Genomic DNA, 24604 nt, shown 5'->3' with positions numbered 1-24604 from the left:
TTATTACAAAAATAATAAAATTGAATATTCATTATTATTAATAGTGCATATATTTAATATTTGCTGCCCTGAAGCTTGGTTATTGTTTGGTTTTAGTAAAATTTCCATGAAATATTTGAAAAAAAAACTTATTTAAACTTGAATTTATTTACACAAGGTAAACTAAATCCCCAAAAAGTTCCTTGGTGACGTGCTTCAGAGTGGCAGTTATATTAAAACATAATATTCACTTGTTACATAATTTTATATACATATAACAGTCAAAGTTTGTTTCATTGCTTTTATATATTCAAATTCATGCAATGTTACATAATGTTGTAAAGCAGTCATATATTTATAAATTATATGGTAAAAAAACAAAATTAATTTGAAATCCATAGCAAATATTTTAATTTACCTTTAGAATAAAGAATAACTAACATTTTTGAATGAATTAAATGTTTCATTCATTCATTCTGGCATACATTTAAAGGCCATGCTACTTTTTATGAAACTCGACTTCTTATTTTGATGATCAATTATATAATTACACAGTTTCATAATGATGTTCATAGATTTTTAAAGCAATTGCTAGAAAGTACATTTAAGTTACATAATATACTTACTAAGTATATAGTTTGTGATGTTTGTATTGTGATTTAAGATAAATTGTATGTTATTAATAAAATACTATTAACTTCTATAAAAATACAAATAAAGATTTTTTTAAAGTAGTTTGAGATTTTGTTCTGGTTTATGATACCATTATTATTAGTATTAAAAACAAAACTTATGTACATGTTATTTATTTGATGATTTCATTTTTCATTAAATCGTTTTTTACCAAAATCACAATATGACGCATGTATAATTGAGCGGCCCGAGATCATTATTAAATAACTGCTTTTAAGGCACCATGACGAGTGATTGACAATGTAACATTATGTATATAATAACTGACATTAACATGTTTAGTTGCACAAAACGAAGTATCTTACTGTTCGCTTCCTAACATTCTATATTCCAGAATCATCGACGACACACACTATGTAGCTATATTTATATATATCAAAAAATATATTCTCCTTTCGTTTGTTTATATTACTTATGAGATTTGACACCAGCGTTCCATTAACTGTTGTCAGTAATTATAACATTTTATATTTAATTGTCAAAAGACTAATAATTTCCTTTTCATTATTGATTATAACAAATATTGTACGTTGTTTTATTGCTTTCACTTACTATTAAGCAAAGTTTGTCATTATAATTATCATTTATATATTTTGTACTAACTGTAAGACCTTATATAAGTAATTCTACTTCGATTCTGTCTTAAATTACATTGTCACTTCAGTTAAGCTGTCTAATATTAAAATAAAAGACAATTCACTTAAGGTCAATAAACTAGCGTTCTAACACATCTATTTAGTATGTTTGTGCTGTTACTTTGGTCATGTTTAGAATCTTCTATTCATGAGACTGCAATAAAATTATATCCAAACGAAATAACATTTAATTTTAAATTGTTCTTTGTAATGGCCATACATGCAATAATATACAGGTTTATGTGGGTATTGAAAATTGTTTAGTTGTGACATATGCTTTACCTGGTGTGTTTTAACCAGATTGATTTTCTGTTTCATATACTGATCCTCATGTACTAACTTGTATGTCATTGTGTATGGGCACCACTATTGTCAAATATATTAATATTACTTGTATATAACTCAAATGTTAATGTAACATACAAATTAAAAAGTTCAATATTACGAGCCTCTAGAATTGAAAATTGGCATTAGTTTAAGTTTATAGTACATTTGTTCATATATATAGCATTTTACTTTTAAAGTAATAGAAACAACATCAATTCAGTAAAGATTTATACGAAAATGTATAAAAAAAATGGTATAACTACCAAATGTAAACCCAGCCTACATTAAAACTAATGGATGGTAAGATCACTGAGCTGTATAATACTTTGTCAGGCGCCATCGAACAATATCAATTCACTTGAAAACAATTTTGTGTGTCACTTCACTTCACTTTGGTCACTACAGCGACGCCTGTCACTCGGAGCTGGAACTCGAGCTCGAAGGCGTGTAGCTGTAGTAGTCGTTCTGCTAGGCGGTATTTATTTGTTCAACATTGAGATGCGTGATGAAACGAAGACGCATTTGCAAAGCGGGACGCAATTTACGTATGACGCTTTCGACTTCGTTCTTCATTGTGTCGCCAACGAACATGTATTTAATGTGATAACTGGGATGAGTTAAAGTTATTATTATAGTCAATGATAATAAGTACAAAAGACAATGATTATATTATTTATAAAAATATAATATTCGAAATTGACTCAGAAGTTAACAATAGAACGTTATAATTTATAAAAATATATCAAACTAAATATAAAAAAATGTGCCTTCATAACGAGTCGGTTTGTAGTGCTTGTAATTTTAAAAGGATACAGCAAATCGCAGATAGGGTCGATATACTGCAAATGTGGTTGAGTTTTGTCGATATGAGCCAGCAACTCGTACAATGCGATGGTGATGTCCATCACGGCTCGGGACAGGTCCGAGTTGAATCTTTGCAAGTAAGGTCCCACGAGGTGACAAAGGAAAATAAGTTGCATCTCTGTACGTATCTCGGGTGATATTTTATCTTTGACGAACCTGAAATTATGTTAATTTTTTTTTAAACTCATAAAGCGATACAATTGGATATTATCTTAGAATAAATTACATTAAAATGATGTACATATTATTCATAGATATTTAAAGGTATAATCTATTCCAAAAGAGGAGAAAAGCCAAATAAACAAAATTTGACAGAAAATTGACGCGATATCATTAGCCGAGAGCTTGATTAATCTATGATATTAACTATGGATTTGCGAAAAATGCGTTTTTAACGTCGACGAAAATGTTAGCGGAATTTTGCAAGTAAAATTAAAGTGGAAATAATTAGTTAAGTGTAATAGTGTTGTATTATAAAATACAAAGAATATTAATCATAAACTCTTAGTAGTGCACAATATAGCTGAGGTATTAGCAAATCGCATGAAATACGTAAATATTTTTTCCTACTTCCATTGGAATAGACTATAGTTTTTAATTTAATTTTATCTTGCAAAGTAAGTTGCATTAAAAAGTATATCGGAAGAGCTTACATAAAAAATGTTATTATTTCAATAATATTGCAAAATAAAAATGTTATAATTTTTTTGTAATAAAATGAAAACGTATACAGACTCACGTAGGAACCTGCATTATCTGTCCGGCGCCAGCGTGATACCAAACAGCGTGAGCCAAAGCCAGCGTCAAACTGTATTTATTCTCCAGCATTGCATCGTTAGTAGTCGTCAAATTGAACAGTTGGAACGGAGTGTGCGGATACGACCATTCTACCATATCGTTATTTGTTATCAATTCCAAAATACGGTCGTGTATGACCGTCCAGTACGGGTCCGGTAGCGCTGCCATTATGATCCCTATTGCGTTTATCCAGAGTTGAATTTTCGTTGATGGTATAACGACAAAGCCCTTCGTGACGACATCCAGAAGACTATTCCCAACGATGTTGGGTGTAACTGGCAATGACATCAACTCCACGCAGGTCACGTAAAGGCAATGCGCGGACGGGTTAGGGTATTCGTTAAAACGCCAATCCGTGTTTGGGAAGTGCGAGTTACCCATCATCGCTGGGATTTCATTAAAGAAATCGTTGATGTGATGATCTTGTTTTGAATTCAGTATAATTAATAGATAAATTATGATTAAATTCTAATTAAGTAGCGATTTAACATTCTCAACATTCAAAGTCATAAAAAAATAACCAAAAATCTTTATTGTTATTTAGGATTGGGTTGAAAATAAATTGTCTTGTATAAATATGGCTGAAACTGAATACAAAAATAACATCCTTCTTCTCTTATTCAATTTCATAACCAATGTTTTGAGACGGGACAATTGTAAAATGCAAATTAGATTGGAGTTATTTTGTTTACTACGAACTTATAAATAGCCGATGTTGTAGACTATTGTAAAAAGGATACTATCAACCATACGGTTAATCAAGCTTAGATAGTAGTTCAAATCTGGAGCCCAAGTCGTAGCTTCAACCTCGTTTTTAGCGAGGTAGGTCTGGAATGTTTCCGTGGTGGCCCATCCGGCGGACCTAACATCTTTCAGCGAACCCAGCACAGCATTGACTAGCTTCCGTTTGAGAAGAGGTTTGTCACGTAACTTGGACTCGTAATAATGTAATGTGTTGTAGAGGAAGGTCACAGGACGATCTGGAATTGTGTGATACATATTTCAGATAATAGCGATATAATGTAAAATCTATTAATAATTAACCAGTAAAATCAAATTTACAGTATATGCATGTACTAACACATCGACTGCCTCGCCCATTTACTAAAACAAATCCAGATGCAAAAAAATACTCGACGAATATGCACAACGTCTCTTTGATCGGGTATTAAGAAATAATTCTAAAATATTACGTTAACTTAGGAAAATAAAAAATGATTTGTAAGTCAACGCACTCAAACGCACGCATTTCAAAAAGAGAAAATACAAATATAACCTATGAAATATTTATAATCTTCAATTGCCAATAGCGAGAGCTGTCACTTTTGGTCAAAAGAATAATGTTTTTGAGAGAACACCGAAAATAACAGCTGCTAATAGAATTAAGGAAAGTGGAAATATCAACATATATTTGGACATTTGCGGTAACATATCGAATATAAAACCAAGACAACATTTTAAATTAAATTCTAAATCATATTCATTCTCTCCGTCTGAGGCTCAATCCGTGTTTAGTGTAAATTTTCTTGTTTCACAAGTTCTACGTCAAGATTCGAAGTAGTTCTAACAGAAATTACGTCGGTAGTCTTAACATTTTTGGAGCTAACAGATGTGTTAGGAGGAGCAATGAGCCTACTAGCTCTATTAGCCAGCATCACAACCATAGTGCACCATCTTCAAGGCGACGTGATATCGATTACCTAATAATGATCACATTGTACTCACCATGAAACTTGTACAAATATCCCAGATGTTCCAGCAGCTGTTCAAGGTTCTTGCTGACCTGCGGTATCTCCAAGTACCTGTGCACCACTATGTCCATCACGGGGATGAATCGTAGGCAGACGTTACTGAGGTAAACTGGTATCGGTCCACCGTAAGCTCCACTTGTTTCTTCTGGAGCAAACTTCTCTGGGTACTTGCGGTGAAAGGTGGAATGACGTTCGTACCTTAAACATATAAATTATCTTAGAAATTAATATTTCACGTTATTATAAAAATATAGGTTCCCACTTGACAAGATTATATAAAATATTTTTATTCACGTTAGTCTAATAAAATACTGTCATTGATATATAAATACAGAAAACGCAATAAAATTTCTATGAATTCATTATTTAAGAATTAAACTTTGAATAATCAATATATACATAGCGGTTATATAATACGACGCCAAACGGCTTTTACGAGGTATGACTTTGAATTAATAACATTTAGATTTAATTAGAATAAATAAATTATCAGATCGAGTATTAATATTAAGTAGTGGGTTGCCCGCGAAACTTCGCGTTTATTTAAAAGATTTCTGTTTCTGGTTTTGTTTTGGTTAAATTTATCCCTATTTTGCACCAAAATGATGAAACCTTTTTTAAACGAAATTTATAATTTTAATAGATACATTAGCTCGGTTACAATTGGGGTTTGTCGATTACAATTTACTTTAATTTTGTTTACGTTTTTCTTTCTTTTAACCGTTCAATGATTTTCTTTGTTAAATTGTAACAATTTAGGAAATTGCAATCAAGAATTATCTTTAATTTTCTGCATATCTACGGCTGGGATTCTTCAAAATGAGACCATAACCGATTTTTTATGTGCAGCTATCGTCCCATAATGACTGGGACCATAAGCGGCTTATGGTATTAATATATAAGATTACTTTTCGCCGGTTAGTCTTAATTTGAACAACATTTTCATGTTTCGAACAATTTTCGATAACGATTTTTTTGTGGAGAAAAAGGTAGAGGTCCGCTTTGTTTAGCCTGTATATACATAGGTTTAGATTACCAAACATTTTGTCGTAAACAACATTTTAAACTATATATTTTGTAACATAATCGACTGCACAGCGTTGCCCTAGTTTGGTTCTGAGAAACTTAACAATTTGCGTGTTTTCGATTCATTGGTTTGAATTACACGCATCATTAGTTTTAGTGAGCACTTGCATATTTTAGTATTCTATAATTGCACCTTACTCGTAAATGTCTAATACTTTTCTACTGGTTTTAATAATAATAACTTTCTCTTCTATTATCATTGATTGTATTTATATTTTGGTGTAATTATTAATTTTTCGGATGGCTCGTTGATCTAGTCACTTGATACAAGGCTGAAGTCGAATATCGAAGTCTTGGGTTTAAATGTAAAGTTATTGGATTTTTCGGTCGAGAAATTCTCAATAACAGCCCGGTCAATAAAATCACCTAAAGCGTACTGCACCTGAATTTTTAACGGACGGGTCGGATTTGCCGTCGCTTCGGATTATGAGAGTGAGTCAATAGAATGTTTGCGCAAACACATGGACACTACGTCCCGAGTAATTGGTTTGTCTTCCATTAGATAGGTTCATATATCATAATTTTTTGCGGTACAAAATCAATTTATAAGATACAAAGCGTTAATCACATAGACTACTAGTTTTGATGGAAAAAAAATTAAAAAGTGAATTTTAAGAGCACGTTTGAATATATTTTGTTTCGATTTAATTTAGCTTACCAATTATTTTGCTTCCAATGTTCCGGCGAGTTCTCTTTGACGAAGTCCTGCGCCCTGTTTCTTAGTTCGGAACCCTTCAACAGCAACAGCTGAATGATGTAAAGGCACACTTGACTCTCGTTGCCATCTGGATTTGGACGGAGGACCTGCAACAGCGTTAAGAAAATATTAAATTCGTTTATTTACTAATGACTTAATAAGTTTTGTACGAAACAATGTCTTAATATAATAACTGTGCGATGACAAACTGTAAAAGATAAACAAGTTCTAACGCAGAGAAAGTTTTTAATTTATTAAACAGCATGTTTATTAGTAGCAACTTTATTCCAAATTAAAAAAAACAAATGATGAACATCTTAATTAATATGAAATTATAAAAAATACCAAGATATTATTAATATTATAAGATATATATATTTTTAAATGTAGTTTTACTGTTACACGTTTTAATAATATAAGACAAGAAATAGAAAATTTTAGGCATTTTCGCAAGGACCTTTGCCTCGAGCGCAGATAACATACTCACGAGACACAAAACAAGTCTGTCGATCGTCACTATGTTGTATTTCCATATGATGTCGTTGATCGCGTCCACACACTTGTTTATATGAGGTCCTCCGGCGGGATTGGTAACTTCGAATACTAGGTAATCGCAAAACTTACGGAGGTGTGCCGATAACGCACGAGCTCCGATACGTTCCAGGATTCTGATTAAAGAAGAAATATTGTTTAAAATGGAGCCGAGACGATATATACGTGCATACAATAGTTTATCGCATCTCGTGCACGTCAGTAGACGTTAACAGTGGGAGTAATTCTGCATATCTATACTAATATTATAAATGCGACAGTAACTGTGTCTGTCTGTACCTAATTTGATGATATTTGGTATTAAGCAAATTTGAACTCCAAGGAAAGACAGGCTGTCTTTACTAATGCTTTTTATGACTAACACCTGATATCCAACCCCTAAAACGTAAGCGAAGCAGCGGGCGGCACCCGATAATATATATATATATCCTCTAATAGCTCCAAAAACCCGTATTGTTGAGACACATTACGTTTTTGTATTTTAAATATTCGAATTTTTAGATAGTGTTAATAATACTATTTTTAAGTTTTACGACCATTAAATAGACCTTTCCAACGACAGGTCCATTTAATGGCTTACTTAGGTAAGCAATACGAGTCGATGGACTTCCCGTTAGCTATTAATAGGCCCTATGGTCATTTTCTTATCACCGTCATACCAGCTCGAGTGTGCTACATTATTATATTAGCACTAAAGCTGTTTTGGTGGCAGCTTCAAATTGATAATAATTTGAATGTAAGTTGTTTATATGTACTTGGTATTTTTTTTTTAATTGGTATACGGTTAGTGGACTACATGCCAGAAATTATTATATATTAACCATCACAAACGCACCTAAAACCTTGAGAACTACGATGTTATGTGCCTTGTACCTGTGTAGTTACACTGACTCGCTCGCCCTATAAGCCGGAACACAACGATACTAAGTATTGCTGACTGACGGTAGAATATATGATGATAAAGCTCAACCAAATTACAATATGTACCAGCTTAGTTAAGCTCCCGCAAATTTCGCGTTTATACAAAAGATTTTATAGGAATTTCGTAACCTATGACATGTTTTGTTTTGATTTTATTTCATTGTAAATTGAAAATCACTTATATACATTTGGCGCAAGTGATGAAACTTTAATTAAAATAAATTTTTAATGTCAAATAGTATACATTGTAGTTCAGATAGAATTTAGTTTGTTGATAACAATTTATTTTAATTTTGTTTACGTTTTTCAATTTTTTTCAGCCGTAGTACCGTTTTCTAACCGGTCAGTACCTTATTCCTCTCACTAAAATTAATTCTTCGTTAAATTGTAATAATTTGCCATCAAGGAGCTCTCCAAAATGAGACCATACCCGATTATTTACTTGCAGCTATCGTCCCATAATCACTGGGTCAAAAATCGGCTTACGCTTTTAATATATAAGATTAGACTAACTTGAAAGCGATAGGATTGATCCGATTGGTTTCAAAAATCATCTTCCACAAGAGACACAGAAACAGCGGAGTTCCGGGTACTGAGAAGTGAGATATTATGTCGTTGTCGTTAGCCATAGACGTCCACTTGCGGTATTCTTCTTCTACCGACTTCTTTAGAAGCTGCTTGTTCTCTTTGGGTGCCGGATTCTGTGAGACAATTATATTAATACGTAGCCACTGATTGAGCTATTGAGTATTTCAAGGAAATAGTCATATAAAGTATATTTATTTTCACTTTCCCTTTTTGCTCCAACTAGTTTGTATAATATATTTTTATAATTAAACCATAGTTAATAAATTAACTAGCGTTATATTGTTATATTTTCACTATTTGTAATTCCACTTGTGATTAAATATCTAAATTTAAAAAGTAAGTTCTAAAAAAAAACTAGATGAAAATTACACTTTATACATACATCCTACATGATCAAAACTTGCCACTGATTTGTAAAAATATAATCTAACCCAATTTTATCAGAACTAAAATTTCTTAAAATCTTGAAATATATTTAAGAGTTTAAATTTTTCAAACCTGCGAGAAAAACTCGACGAGTACCGGCGGGAAGCATTGCAAAGTGTGCTGGGACCACAAGTGTGGCGTGTTCGTCATGATCGTAGTCAGTAATTCTTTGACAGCCGCGCCGTCGTTGCCTATAAATATAAATTTTATTTTTCAAGAAACTAAGAGTCATCTATACCTACAAATACTGAATGTGTGTATAAATGATAAAATTATTTATCTATGATTTAGAATCTGCTGACCTAAAGGTTGCCAGTTAAATATAAGAAAATAATATAATTATTATTTAATTGCAGCAAAAGTATTAAAAAAAAAACGTTTGAAGACGACTAGTAAATAATAACGACAAAAATTTTATTTTGTTTAATAGATCATTTTATTAGAGGCAATTAGAATTGAGAGCAAAGTGGCAGAGGGCCGTTCGACACCTATTGCACTTTGCACGAAGCAGTAACTATAATATAAATTCCAATTCGACGGGAAGAATGGAATACAAATTCAGCTAAAACATTAAATCAAAATAGAGTCAAACTGTAATCGTATCGAACATATCTCAAATAAGATTAATTTGCGGAATTGAATCTTGAAGCTCATGAAATAGATTCGTCACATAAAATATCGTATCGAGAAACATTTACATAACGCGTTGATTGATTTCCTTCGCTGGCTTAGCTCTGTCACGTGACAGTCAATGACAAAGATTTGAATTTTTCATAATATAATAGGTAGGTAGTAGGTGGACTAACTTTGACCGACTCACTACTTAAACTGTTTACTTACTCATATGTGATTTATAAAACAAAAGGCAGATGGAGCGCGCGAAACATAATCACATATCATCTCATATCGGTTATTTGCATATAATTTTTCATTAAAAATTAATAATGAACTACTTATTTTATCTAAGTAAGTAGTTTTATTCAAAAAAAAACATTAATTTAAAAATACATCAATTTAAATGACATATGCGTTCTAATAAGTATAAATGCACTAAAGTCAACTGTTACTAGAGATAAAAAATCTTAAATCTTTATCTTACCCGCTCCAGTCATATATATTCCTCTCGCTAGAGTGAGAACAAGTACTCGGTTGAGCTCTTCACTCTCACTGGACACGAGTGACTTCGGCTCAGAGACGACCCTCGACATTTGGAGCTGGACTCCAGAACTGCCCAAGCTAGTTATGAGTCTTAACGCTGTGCTTTCAAAACTGAAATTTAAAAGTTGCCACATTTTTGCTTAATATTAATATTAATCTCGTAAATAAATTAAATCTCGTACATGAAAATAAAAAGATATATATCAAGTGGAAGTTACAAAAAGCAAGTGTTATAAACTTTGGAAAATTGAGATTTTGTACCACTTATGCATAATTATAGTGCTGGTTTAAAACAATTCGCTAGAGCGCCGCCGACATACACATATGGGATCGAGTAACGATTTTCTTAGCACTAGAATTTATATTTATGCTATAAAATTAAAGGGTAAATAATATCAGAATTCTTGAGACATTGCTTGCATAATCTATCGCAGGCGAAACATTGGTAATACAAAATCTCTACAAACCATAACTGTAGCTGATTTTGATTGGCCTGTGGATAAGCAGCTAGCGAGTGGATATTTGATAGAAGCGTGACCCTGTAGTGAGGCTGGATGTGGTGTATTCGATACGAGAACATATCGAGCAAATTATGAAGAATACCCCAAGCGTGGGACTTAAATACGTTTGGTAACAGTTGATCTGCAAATGAGAAAATACTAGTTATATGTTCCTAAGCTTAATCAAATTGGGAGTGTTTTACTTCAAACGTTACTTTTCGATTTTTATATATGTATATTTTAAACAATTCTGAATAATAATCACAAAAATCGTTTTCTTGTTTTTCGTGTTTTATATAAAACTACAATTACATATTTAAATTAAATAAAAACAAGTTTCGGCATATATAATAATTCATTCAAATATAATTTACAATAGACTCTTTGTTATATTGAACATAAGCAGATTTATTTCACGCATTAATTTCAACTTAACAGTGTTAAACAAACAAAATGTTAACTTGTTAATAAATAAGGAAATACGAACTTCTTTAAAAACCATAATATACCCGAGATATGTGTATCTTCAACTTTTCCATTTTGAACCGAATACAGACTACAGTAAGTTACATGCAGTTATAAAACAATCATCGATAGAAAATAAAGCTGCCATTTACCACTGAACAATGAATCAAACCGAGTTTGGTCAAGATATAGGGAACTCGTTAAAAATCTTAACAAATCAAATGAATGTTTCATACTTACTTATAAACCCTTTAATACCCAACGATTCTATCTCTGTGTAAACAAGCAGCCTGCTATAAGTTTCTACAAGAGCCGGTGCCATCATATTGCTCCCTGGTATATTTGTCTTGTTTTGAGCTAACTTTGCCACATGAGTTACTATTGAGTGAATTAATGACATCTTACAGTGCAAAGTTAAGCTGTCCAAAATACACATTGACAACGGAACAGTCGGTAAAGGTGTGGCTGGATTGCCATTAGGCATGGCTTTCTGACTTCCGAATAATGTCTCTATAATTATACCCATTGGTCTGGAATAGTATTCTTGATTAGTTGAATAGGCATTACAGAGTAAAGCTATTCTGTAGTCCGAGCCCATTAGAGTCGGTGTGTTGTTTGATGTCATAAGATGTTGTAGAAATCTGGAAGAATGATCATTCCATTATATAGTATATTTGAATATTAATTTCATATTAACAGAATATTTCATCAATAATTCCATTGATGTTATTTTCATTAAGAAATTTCATTTTGAAAATTAATTTGAAATAATATAATAACTCTGGGACATGACAATGATATGAAGAAAATAATTATTAGACTTGACTTAGACTTACTCATATTGAACTTTAAGATTCTGAGGCATCGTCATAGTCTTGTGTTCAGACTCGGCTTTTTTCAACAAATGCATCCATATACAGACAACAGCCATTTGGTGTGTGCAGTGTGCTCTTGTACAGTCAGGAACGGGCAAAGGTTCCTTTTCTGGATAAAGTAACTCGTGCAATTTGATGATAGGCAAGAAATTCGATAGTGGGTTTCTCTGTATGCTTCCAGATATAAATTGTAAAAGTACCCACATGAGGTGATCCCGACCTTTCTTTAGATCATGACCAATTAATTTGTTATGAAGTCCCATTACAATGTTAGGAAAAGATGCAAATCCTATAAGTATTAAATATATGACTTGCGATGATAAATGTAACCAACACCAGTGAGTTGAAGACATCTCATCATCTTCATTCTCTTGTTCACTTCTCTCCATCGGCAATATCATTAATTCCACTAATTGATCCTCTAGTGCGATACAACGCTGTTTGTGCTGTTTCTGTAGACCTAACATTGAGCACATCATATCTCTAGAATAAGGCTGTTGTAAGACATGTCTGAGTAGTGCAATTTGAGGTTTCAATAGTTCATCATCATATGGCAGATTCCCCTTGAGAGAGAACTTTAAAGTTGTAGGATCTAATCTCCAAGGATTTATGAGATGATCAGCATATCCAGAAAATTCAACCACCGGTAGCATTTGTGAGTGACCAATGATGGAAACCATTTGAGCACATGGCTTAAAACTTTCAACAAACATTGTGAGAAGTTTTGCGAGTTGCTGTAATAATAGAACACATAACATAAATAAAAAAAAATCAAGAAACATGTATCCTACCATCTCATGTTGCATATAAAATCAGCATATGAATATTTGAAAAAATAAAAAATTACTTTGTTTTTCAAGTACTAGTAATTACACAAGAACTGTGTAATTTACTGTGTAATTTACACAGTTCTTTTATAAAATAGATCAAAGAAAATACAACAAAAAATATTAAGAAAATATATATTAATTAAAAAATATTCCTTTTAATAATTTGTTTGTAAAACCATACCCAATGCGGCCAATGGTTATTGTCGGGATAGTCTTTTTGAATCTCTGTGACAATAAAGTAGGCAGGCAGCAATGAAGCATTGCGATCAAAGATGTACTCAATCACATTATACAAAGCTTTCATTTGTGGCATAGTGCTTGAGTTTAATCTGACAGGCAGTGTTTGAGCTTTTTCTCGGCATCCCTATATTGAGTAATAATACTTTTTTTTAGTAGTTAAAAATTATTTGTAATATTAATAGTCATCAATAACTTTTCCCTTTATATAAATAAAGAAAACAATTTAAATAAAAGACATTTATTATTATTACATAATATATATGTATGTAATTTTAATCTTCCTGGACTTAAAATAAGTTCAAATTCAGATTTTATTTAAAAAAAATATGAGATTTATACGAACCTTCATTATTTCTCGAACCCCCTTGTAGTCGACACCACCAATAATTCTTCTGATCAAATTAAAACATTCAATCCAATAATCACTATTTTTATATACAAGTTTTTCACTTGTTAATATGCAATCACACAACATTCTAAAATTAATAATCAATTTTAATTATTTTTAAAATACTAAACAACATTTTTAGTAGAAAATAAATATAAGAACATGCGAGCATTGTTATCATGGAAGTGACGGAGTCCTTAAGAGTGTTATAAAGATTTCCCTATAATTATAGTGGGCAAATTGTTTAAAAAAATGATGAATCTTCTTTGAAATGCTATAACAGTGATCATACAAAGAAATTCAACGAAACAATGCTTATAAGTAAAGTAAAGGCTATTAGTATTTGTGCATTACATTAAAAAATAAGAAACTAAATCATAAACTAGTAAATACAAAGATTGTATTCTTGATCACGAAAATGAAATGGATAGTATACTAATAAATCCTGCACGGGTACAAGCACACTAAAAAGTCTTTAATAAACTCATATTAACAGAAACAAATATCAAATGTTCAAAGAATAAACATAAATATTGGATTACAATCTTATTTCATGATTATCTTTGTTTTATTTTTATAATTGGTCCTAATAAAACATAATTTGAAGAGTGACATTGTAATTGGATAATCTCTGTCAAATAATTATTATAGAATTTATATTATCTACACATAAAGTTCTATAAGCTAATGCAGAAAAATAACGTAAAATTATAAACAAAAACTTTGAATGTAACTTATTTTCAGAAACCTACCTTGCCTGAAGTACATTTGTATTTACTAAATTTTCTAAAAGCCCCAAAAGCTGTTTCATTTTGTATCTATTTGTGAGAACTGCAGTCAGAGTCAAATATTGACGAATAGCAGACTCCTGTAAATCTGCACTGGGGGTACTCATGACGGCACACAATTTCTTTTGGTATACAGATAACCTCTCATTTTCTTGATCCTGTTTATGTACCAGGAAACAGCTGAAAGCCTCCTCTACAGTTTCCACTCTCTAAAAATAACACATTCATATGTATATCTCGATATATCGTAAAGTTAATAGCTTAAATAAAAAGTACATACCAAAATTTCATTCACAATATTGGCCACTTGTGAATCGGCCATTGTAAAAATAAAATTGGTTGTTGTTCTACAAAATATTCATTATTTATAAATAACAATATTATATTTTATAAATGATACACAGTATCTTCATTTACGTACAACATTATTTTTCACCTAAAATGATGGAATAAATCACACACCAAACAACAAACCTGTAGTTGACAATTGACATAAATGTGTCAGAAGAAGTGTGTTGTTTTATTTGTCTTATTTTAGTAATGCAGAGGTTTAGCTAATACAGCCTAATTTATTTACTGTACTTTTTCTCGAATTATTAATTAAAAATATTTTTAAAGGTTCTTAAACCGTATAACTAAAAACGATTATAATTTTCTTTTAAGGTTAATTTTTCAAAACGGATAGCAACGTTTCTTTGACCATAAGCCATTTTTTTAAAACTGATGTCAATTTGACTATAAATGCGATATATAATTTTAAAAGGGTAAAAGTTACATTTATTATCTACCCTTTGTGCTTTTTTATACCCCTAAGTATATGTATGCAAAATTTCTCGCGAAACACATAAAGCTTCTTGCGTTCGTCAAGTGGGATTGATGGGAGACGGACTTGTAGGTTCTGAAGTTCATCATACATAACAATATGATTCAGAATATCTCTATTTGTGTGCCTAATCAATCATTTTAAGGATTGTTTTGTGTTTTGAGTGATTGATTGAAAGTGCTTGTGATTCAAAACTACTTTTGAAAATTTAAAATGGGTAAGTTATGGATAAGCAATAGTTGTAAGAAAATGTAAAGTGAGTCGACTTCAAGGCAATAAGTTGTCTTAGGGTGGTATCTAGTAAGTATATTGTAGTTATTATACATCTACAAACCCGAACTGGACAAACGGTACACAACATAATGAATGCGCTTCAAATTCCTCTAGAAGGCTTCCTTTCAGGCAGATGGTCTCACATCCTAGGACCTAAGACCCACAATATCCTTGAGTTAGATTTCACTAACCGACGACTTAAACAGCCTCAAATGACCTTGTTGCCTGAGATTCGACAGAATGGGAACGATATGTTAGAAAGAAATAATATTTTTATAGCCAGATAATTTTTTATATAAAAAAAAAAAACATTTATTGTTTTAAATAAAGACCATGTAAACACTTAATATGAGCTGGATGCCCCGAAAGATTGGAAAAAAAAGAGAAAGATTATCGCAAAACAATCTTGAGAGAGTTTTGTTCAGCAGTGCAGATAATAAGATAATAAGAAAATAAAAATATAATCGTAGTACATACTGAAAATAGACAGAAGTTTTTGAATTAAAGATTATTACGTAAAATTCTTATCAATATAATAATAATTCTTAAATAATAACAAAATTTAATGAGTGTTCAGTTTATTTTCTTTCTCTTTAGTAAATATATACTTAAATTATTTAAGATACATTTACTAAAGAGAAAGAAACTGAAAAGGCAGGAATCCTTGCATGAGAAAAAAATTAAGCTCCATGGCGACGGCGACGAGGAATGAAAGAGATAGAGAACGTTAGTCATTTTTAGATGTACCTTTAGTGTTGAATGTTGTAATAAAAAAAAAATTATAGTTTTCTTAATTTTATGGAATTTATAAGATTTACGTTCATTTTATGTTCTTGACAAACTTTTATACAAGTTTAGTGAGTTTGAGGAGATGGAGTCGCCGCCTTCGTTTTCTACTCATTCCGAGGCGCCTCCGCTGAGTGAAGACAGTGGTCTCCTGATTACAAGTGGCTCGTTTTCTAGTGATTCCGCGAGTGGATGGCATCATATTGCATCCGAGGTAAGTTTTATCACTGATGCGTCATAATAAATATTACAATAAATTTCTTACTTTACTTACTTCTTAGTGATTTAAAAAGTTTTTGCATAATTTTCGTACAAAGATCATTATTATCAAGGTAGCAGAAGTGTTTACGTTTTCGTTTTTACAACTTTCATAACTTTATTGTTGCTGTTTTACAGTATTGTTTACATTGGTGACTGGTGTTTAGGTTATAAATAGACTCACATGGACAGGACGCATAAGTTCGAAACAATAACAATAAGTGCCAATCGATATTTTGTCTCGTAATATATTCACTGTTCCTATTATTATAATTTACACAAAATTAAATTTACTAAAATAATTACATTATATTATATTTAATTTTATTTTGTATTTAAAAATAGAACTAGAATGATTCGATTTATTTTTATTTGCAATATATCGTTGTATGATGAAACTACAGTGAAAAAAAATATTAAAAAAAAAATATTATTAACAGACCATTATTTACTATCAAAATTATCTTTTGCTAAGTATTATATAAAATAAAAATGATTTAAATTTCAGCAAATTTGCATCTGAGAATTTGTACAGCTATAAATACAGGTAAAATTTTCATAATTTCTGCTGCAATGTGACTGTTTCATTAAAGCTATTAATAATGCACTAAGTATCATTCAACAAATAAACACTTCATTTAACATATAATTTGCTACTAAGTTTCACATTTAATAATAAAACTTAAATTAATAAGTAGATCAAAAAATACCATACATTTTAATGCTATACTTATAATCATTCAAGTGAGATGTTATATCAAATTTTACTATGTTAACAGCCTGAATTGCTATGTTAACAGCATCATGAAGGGAATTGTCGATAAGTTTATGAAAGTATTTAAAAAAGGATAAAATAATTTATATTCCTCATTGAAATCATTCAATGTATAAAATTTTAATAATGAATATTTTGTCTGGAATTTAAATCTAAGAAAATTTACTGATATATTTCTTCTTTGATATTTTGTCCATATACAATACTAAATACTAATACTACTTACTAACTTTAATAATAATAAATAAACAAATTGAAATCTAATATTTATTTAATTATGTTATTTTTACTTTATAACCTAGCTGTATATATTTAAATTAATAATTTTCCCATGGTATATAAATTCCAATGCATATGCAATATGTGTACATAACTTTACTAGTATTTGGTGATAGATGCTTGCTACAGCGAATTTTTTTTTGCCAAGCCATTTTCTTGTGTTTTATGAAATAAATAGCAATTATAATTTATCTAATGTGTTAAAACATTAATTAGTAAATTTAATTATTGAAGTTTTTGTTTGCATACTTATGAAACCACTATTACCATTACAAACTTCATATTGTCAATAGCGAAAGGACATACATTCATGTGAAACATTTTCCTTAGATACAAATATAAAAAAAATTAATAGATGGCATTTAAGGAATTGCTTAATGTTTTTTGACTAAACGAAAATTGAATCTCACAATGTGCACTTATTATTATAAAATTCCAGTAATCAATTACAATCTTAATTTTTTATGCTTTTTTTTTGTTTATTATTTGTTGTCAATTGCTTTTTGTTTAGTTTTGATAAATATATATTATAATAGTTATACTAATTTAGATAATTATTAGGATCTATTATTTGTGTCCTTACCTTATTTTAAAAGAATGTGCAGAAGTTCCAAATCTGACAAAAAAAATGTCGTAAATAGTCTGCCAACCGAAACCGTCCATAAATAAATACTTCTATTGTTACATTCTGGTGTGAAGGGCATGTGATCCAGATTAATTTCCAGTACGAGATACTCAACATCCCAGGTCACACGGTTGGCAGAGCATTTGTAATATTGGTGTTAATTGGCTTACTGAATGCCCACATCATGGCCAATATCTATAAACCGAAGTTACTAATTAGTAAGCATCGATCTAATTCTCAATATTCAAATACAAATTGAACTCATTCTTTATTAACATCGAATTTCAAACGATATCCGATTTTATATAAAAGTTTTTGTGATTGCTTTAGCGCCTCTTAATTCGCAGTATATTTAATATACATGCATTGAGTTGTGTATGGTATAACATGAATTCATTATAATTAAATTAATAAAGTGAAATATGTCGAAAAACGCAATGCCATTCACAAATAATTACCCATATCATTCGTGCTGGTAAATATGTACGATAATAATAAAACAATAATCCGTCAGTGGTGTAAAATTTGCATTTGAATAAGGACATTCGAGTTTCTCGAAACGACAGCTTTTGATTATAGCCGTTCCCGACGATATAGTTGGTTATTTAACTCAGCGCATATACATCGATGCTCTTTGATGTGCAGTTGCAAGAGAGCGATTTCGATGAGCGGTCGTTGTCGCTCTGCGAGTCAACGGAGCCTTCGGAACGCATGTGCGGTGATTTTTTTAATACAGTGAAGAAAGGACCAGGGAAAGTCATCGTCACTGCCATCGAACCTCCACCTGAATTTCAGGTAGGTAACGTACTTTCCTAAATATTTAAAATACTTATAAACTTTTAATTTTTGAAGTTGATCGAATGCGTGATATTTTTTTTTAAAGTTTTAAAGGACGACGAGTCTGAAAAGGATTTTATAGGCTTTTATTTATTATATATTGATTTCGGATTATTTATTTGATATCGGAAAGTCGCGATGGCCTAAATGTTTGGTGTTCAACAATTCAATAATACAGGATGTTTCAATATTTTTTATCGTTTAAAAAATAAACGAGATAAATGAAAATATATTGTTTCAGGATAATCCAGATACAAGTATAGATTGTGTACCCGCATTTGTGGGCTCACCAATTAAATGTTTGGCTGTGTGCGTGCCTCCATCTGTTGTTTTTACCAATAATATTAATAAATCAAAATCATCGAGCTTAGAAGTTGCAATGACCACTAGCCACGTTTCGCCGCTGTATCCGAGGAAATTAAAACCAGAGTCGCTTTACGAACGCAGGCAATGTCTCAATCACCGATTCGCGAGTCCGAGACTTTTACATCTCAGTCCCTGTCGAATCAATAGACCTTCTTCTAGGAATTCTCTCTCCTCACGCCTTTCCAGTAGTCATAATTCTCTCGTAACCCAGTTTCAAGCGGACGATTCCAGCTTCATTACGCAGGCTATATCGCACGACACGCTGTCTGCAAAAACTTCCGACATCACAGACATGTACAATGTCCCTTTCGACAGTGATATCTATGCGGTTCCCATTGATATGGTTCGGCCTAGTCACAGTAATGTAAGAGGCAAGGGGAAAAAGCCGCAGAGGAATAATAGGAGGCGTGGGAAGAGCAGTTCTCAGAGCACTAGTTTCAATAGCGTCGTGCCCGACAGAGGCTACAAGTCTAAGGAAACGAGGCATAGAGATACCAAAACTAAAAGGCATAGCTTGCCGAGTTCTTCTTGCAAGAAAAACGTCACCGACTCGGATACCGACTCACTCCACTTGACTTTACGTGAGATGAGGAAGTATCTTCATACCTTGTACTCAAGTTCCAGCGATTCCGAATGCCGAAACACAATTAATAAGAAAAGCAACACAATAATAACGAACGTTGGCATTCATATGCGACACGGCAATAAAGATACTGGCACCGCCGTATTCCTCAAAGAGAGTAACGACGTGTCTAGAACGGGGGAAACGAACAACAATCATAAGAAAGCGAACAAAAATACATTGAGTATGAATTCCAAGAATAAGAAGCATAAAGAAAATATTCCAAAGGATTGTAGTATTATAGAGGAGAATAAAGATAAGGGGAAAAAGGGGAATCAGGGTTCGAAAGTGAAGATGTCTCCGGTTCGGATGCTATCTATGAATTTGAAGCAAAGTTTCTGCAATCTATTTCGGTGGCGGAAGTCGAGTGACAGTGATAGTGTGGAGAGAATCGGAAGGGAATCTCCCCCGGCGGCTGTTCGTAGAGCCCTTCCGCCGCTGCCGCAGTCTCCGCACCCATCGAACTCCCGTCGCTCAGCCAACGAAGAGGACACTATTATGGACTTTGCAACTTCGATCCAGAGAGTTAAGGATGTAAGTATTATCTCATTATAAATTTACCTTTTAGATTACATATTCTAGTACATTTTCTAGTTCAACGAATTTCCTTTATTGGTTTCGGTTTTTTATACAATTCTCAACTTATAACATATTACGTGAATCAATAAAATCATTTTCATTCTGCCAGTTTAATATCAAGTCTCGAAACATGTACGTTCTTTATTATAAATCCATTACATAAGCCTTTTCAATTTTAAATTAAAATTGCCTTTACGACGGCTTAACGATTTAAGCCCATAAAGCAAAAACAAACCCCACAAAAGATCCACAGTGTACAGAAGAATATCAATGTGATCCACTTTCATCCAATATAATCGGATTGAAGGGCATCGCTAACAAAGCTTATAGGCGAACTTCGTTCAGTTCGTATCTGTATGTATTTGTTATTCCTAGAATTTTTCAAGTAACAAGTAGCTTAATGGTCACCGTATTCAACTCTTGAACTTAAATAAAAAATCGATAAAAAATGGACGATAGATCTTACGCCAAATAGTGTTATTAAATTTACTTAATTAATAAATTACATTAGTTGCCTTGCAATCTCTAAAAGGAGCTTCGGTTCTATTACTAATGAAAATGGCAATTACTAAAATTGTAAATTGTTGAATGTTTTGGTCCCTAAACACTAAACATTTGGCTAATGTGATATTTTCAATCAATCAATTATCTAAACAGACTTTTAGTTTTGTCCACGTACGTGTAGTATAATATAAAATCGATTCCATTTTAATGAATACGATTCCGGCAACTCCAGTTTTTCAAACAAACGGGCTAATGAATTGCAAATTATAACAAAAGTTCAGTCAATCTGCAAAGTCGCGTATTCCCTAATGGCTTTATTCTCTATGCATAACATCGCAGTCCCTTTTTTTTAATAATATATACTGACGGGACGTATTTTTTTAGTATGGATGGTACTGGGGACCGATTTCGGTAGAAGCTGCGGAAAAGATACTCTCCAACGAGCCTGATGGGTCTTTCATAGTTCGGGACAGCAGTGACGACCACTACATCTTCACACTCACCTTTAAACTGAACGGCCTGAGGCACGTCAGGATAGAACACGACCAGGGTAAGTGTTGATTGAAATAATTTTTATTCACAGTTATTTTTATATTTTGAACTTTAATCTATTTTTAATATAAAAAACAATTCAAGTTTTAGTAACTGAACTGATGTCTGAATCACATTATATGGCGAGTTCTAGTTGCAATTTGTAACAAGATTCATGTCGCACGGCGGAAGGCACCAGTGGTAACTCTGTTACAAACAAAGAACTTTATGGTTTCCTGGGAAAGCCGATTATACTCTATTCATAATATATCATTTTGATTGCCTCAATATTGCTTTGACTTATATAGCCAGCACAAAAAAAAGAATATTCAAATTCTTATCCTTTTCAAAGGAAACTCTTGAGAAGGTATTTAATTAAATGATTCGTAGCATCAACGTAAAACAAAGCTTTAATATATAATTGTATCCTTTGAGTACGAGGTAAATAAAGTAAAGTAGATTCGAAGTGAAGACCCTTAAAACCGCCACGTGATTCAAACAATAACAGCTGAAGACTTGTAATGTGACGTTTATATTCGTCCGTTATGAAAAGGATGTCGCCACAGCTCGGTACAAACAAACCCTAATTGAATTAATCTATAACTTTGCAAACTAAGCCTTTTCATAGTATTGATTCGTGGAAAGTAAAATGTACATCCAGTTTCGCACAGCCCAATCCGGCGCAAAGATATACGCCTGCCAAGTTCCGTCGGCAACGCTTGCGCTTTTGCATTTTCGTCTTGTTTTTACGGGACAATGGCCCAATTGTGGTCGGGATGTAGGTAAATTTTCCCTTTGCCCACACTGCCCCGTTGAGTTAATTAATTAAAATGTAAGTTAAAGTAATTGCTCTGCCAGTACATTGATAATACTGTAGATATTTGATAGGAATCCAATTAGTTAACGTTAGAATTCCTGCATCCTAAATAGTCATTATACAAAAAATATATTTCCGATATTTGTTCATATGGATTATTTTTAAATAATGTGCAGCATTTATAAGACAATAGTTTAATAGTTCAGACCTCACCTCTCTCGTGCATGTAATTAGGCACACTGGCGGCTCATTACCGGCGTCGGTAGAATATCTGGCGGATAGTACCTAACTAGAGGCAATACTGTGTACGCGTTTTTTAATAAAAGGCTTAGCAGAAAACACGAATTTTAATTAAAACGGCGTTCCAATTACGTAAATAGTTATAATCATTAAGATCATGCCGTGTTTACCTACATCTTTTAAATGAATACTGTCGAGATGGCCAAGTGGCTAAAACATGTGAAACTTAATCGCAAGTTGCGGGTTCAAATCCGGACAAGCTTTACTGAGCTAACTCGTGGTTATTTTCGTTTATAATTCATCCAGTGCTCGGATTGAAGGAAACATGAGGGAAATCTGTATGAGTCGGATGAAATTCTGCCATATGTGTATCCAGGAACTGGGATTAGATCAGCTTGTTGAAATAAGCTCCATCCCTTGTCCTCAAGATGAGAGGCTCCCTCGCCCAGTACTGGGACATTTACAGAGCTGACACTTTATTTCTTATCGTAATTATGTCAAGCGATTACTAACTTAACACCGTAATCCGTAACTTGACGTGACTCCGAATAATAATCTTCCTTCCAATAGGCTATCGATTATTATCAGGTGTTAGCAATAATCACTTATGCCGTTGGCTTATCGCGTTGTTCGAGGCCTTCCGGGGTAAACATCAATTAGGTTATGTCTTGGCCAATGACGTCATAGGACTACTTCATTACGTAGAATAAAAATGTCTATGTCAAAGGCGAATGTGTAAATGGAAAAAGCGAATCTTTTAATTATAAAATTAATTAGAGGTTTTAATAATAAGCTAATATGATTTGATTGATAAAGGCATTTCTTGCAATGGGAAAATAAGAAAAATATAAATACTCTCAATCCCGTAAGATTTGCTAATTAAAGAAAATTTGAAAGCAGTGAAAAACTTTTAATTGCAATATACAAATTTTCTTAAGAATTTTTAATCATTTCTTACTTCGAAGCTAGGTTCTAGATGTTTTTTTTTTTTATTTATATCGAATTTTTGAATTACACGGTACGTAAAGTTTGTGTTTTTTATACTTACTAATTATACACTTTTCTCAATGTTAAAGTGCATCCTTATCTCAGCTATCGGCGTCACTGAACTTATAATAATTTAATTACGTCCGGTAAATACAAAATTGACAACTTATAATAATTTAATTACGTCCGGTAAATACAAAATTGACCACAAATCTCCAAAATAGAATGATGTTGACGGTTTGTTTTCGTATCGGCTTACTGAACTGTAAATGGAGCGTAATTAAGCAGCGTTCATTAGTGCAATTCCTACTTTGTATGTTCAAATACCATCAATGTTAGGGACTACGTTTAACCGTGCCTCAGTCTATTCACATTACAATTTCGTGTAACACGCGCCAAGTATGCTTAAATTATTCTGATTTGATGTCCCCATTGAACATAATTCGAATTTAATGACTGAAGCCGATCGAACAATATTTGATTTCAATGAATTTTCTTTAACGTGTTTTTTTTATACAGTTCGTTGAAGTGAATTTAGTCGTAATACGTTTTCTTCGAATCACTTCAAACGCTTTCATCAGAAATGATTACAATATATATTGAGTGTGTTAGACGAAGTTTCCCGTAGTGCATCGGGCTCCTCGTTTATGCTTAGGTAGGATTAAAGTCCTCTATACCTTCAAAAGCCTTAACTGAGATTAATACCGCAAACTGAATTCAGACTCTACGTAATAAATTTAA

The 24604-nt window shown here is 32.1% G+C and overlaps 3 protein-coding genes across 6 annotated transcripts in view; 2 read left to right on the top strand and 1 right to left on the bottom strand.

The window, feature by feature from the left end:
• Positions 1 to 24604, top strand: part of LOC113404191 (acyl-coenzyme A thioesterase 13-like) — a 216125-nt gene that overhangs the window by 132776 nt on the left and 58745 nt on the right. The window lies entirely within an intron of this gene.
• Positions 568 to 15059, bottom strand: LOC113404203 (mediator of RNA polymerase II transcription subunit 23). 3 transcript variants are annotated; one of them, XM_026645036.2, is made up of 18 exons: positions 14983 to 15059; positions 14842 to 14908; positions 14526 to 14770; positions 13729 to 13861; positions 13327 to 13509; positions 12277 to 13049; positions 11681 to 12081; positions 10943 to 11117; positions 10417 to 10586; positions 9390 to 9508; positions 8817 to 9004; positions 7318 to 7498; positions 6792 to 6937; positions 5022 to 5245; positions 4037 to 4276; positions 3238 to 3718; positions 2448 to 2654; positions 568 to 2241 (listed from the first exon to the last, which is right to left on the bottom strand). In XM_026645036.2, exons 1-18 carry the CDS (start codon positions 14985 to 14987, stop codon positions 2103 to 2105), a joined length of 4077 nt encoding a protein of 1358 aa, XP_026500821.1. In that variant the 5' UTR covers positions 14988 to 15059; the 3' UTR covers positions 568 to 2102. The 3 variants fall into 3 exon arrangements, with proteins under 3 accessions (XP_026500821.1, XP_026500822.1, XP_026500823.1); XM_026645037.2 differs by having other exon boundaries at positions 14998 to 15053; XM_026645038.2 differs by having other exon boundaries at positions 570 to 2241; positions 3238 to 3682.
• LOC113404188 (uncharacterized) overlaps positions 16371 to 24604 on the top strand; it is a 37740-nt gene continuing 29506 nt past the window's right edge. Inside the window, exons 1-5 of one of the 2 annotated variants that reach the window (XM_026645019.2) lie at positions 16558 to 16657; positions 17210 to 17248; positions 19026 to 19175; positions 19459 to 20739; positions 21673 to 21838. In XM_026645019.2, the coding sequence (XP_026500804.1) occupies positions 19092 to 19175; positions 19459 to 20739; positions 21673 to 21838 (1531 nt within the window). In that variant the 5' untranslated portion in view covers positions 16558 to 16657; positions 17210 to 17248; positions 19026 to 19091. Of the gene's footprint in view, positions 16658 to 17209; positions 17249 to 19025; positions 19176 to 19458; positions 20740 to 21672; positions 21839 to 24604 lie in introns of both variants that reach the window. The other variant, XM_026645018.2, reaches the window with a different exon arrangement.

Source organism: Vanessa tameamea, chromosome Z, assembly GCF_037043105.1.
Source record: "Vanessa tameamea isolate UH-Manoa-2023 chromosome Z, ilVanTame1 primary haplotype, whole genome shotgun sequence".
NCBI lineage: Eukaryota > Metazoa > Arthropoda > Insecta > Lepidoptera > Nymphalidae > Vanessa > Vanessa tameamea.
Note: the sequence above shows the minus strand (reverse complement) of the source record. Positions and strands in the feature narration are given on the sequence as shown.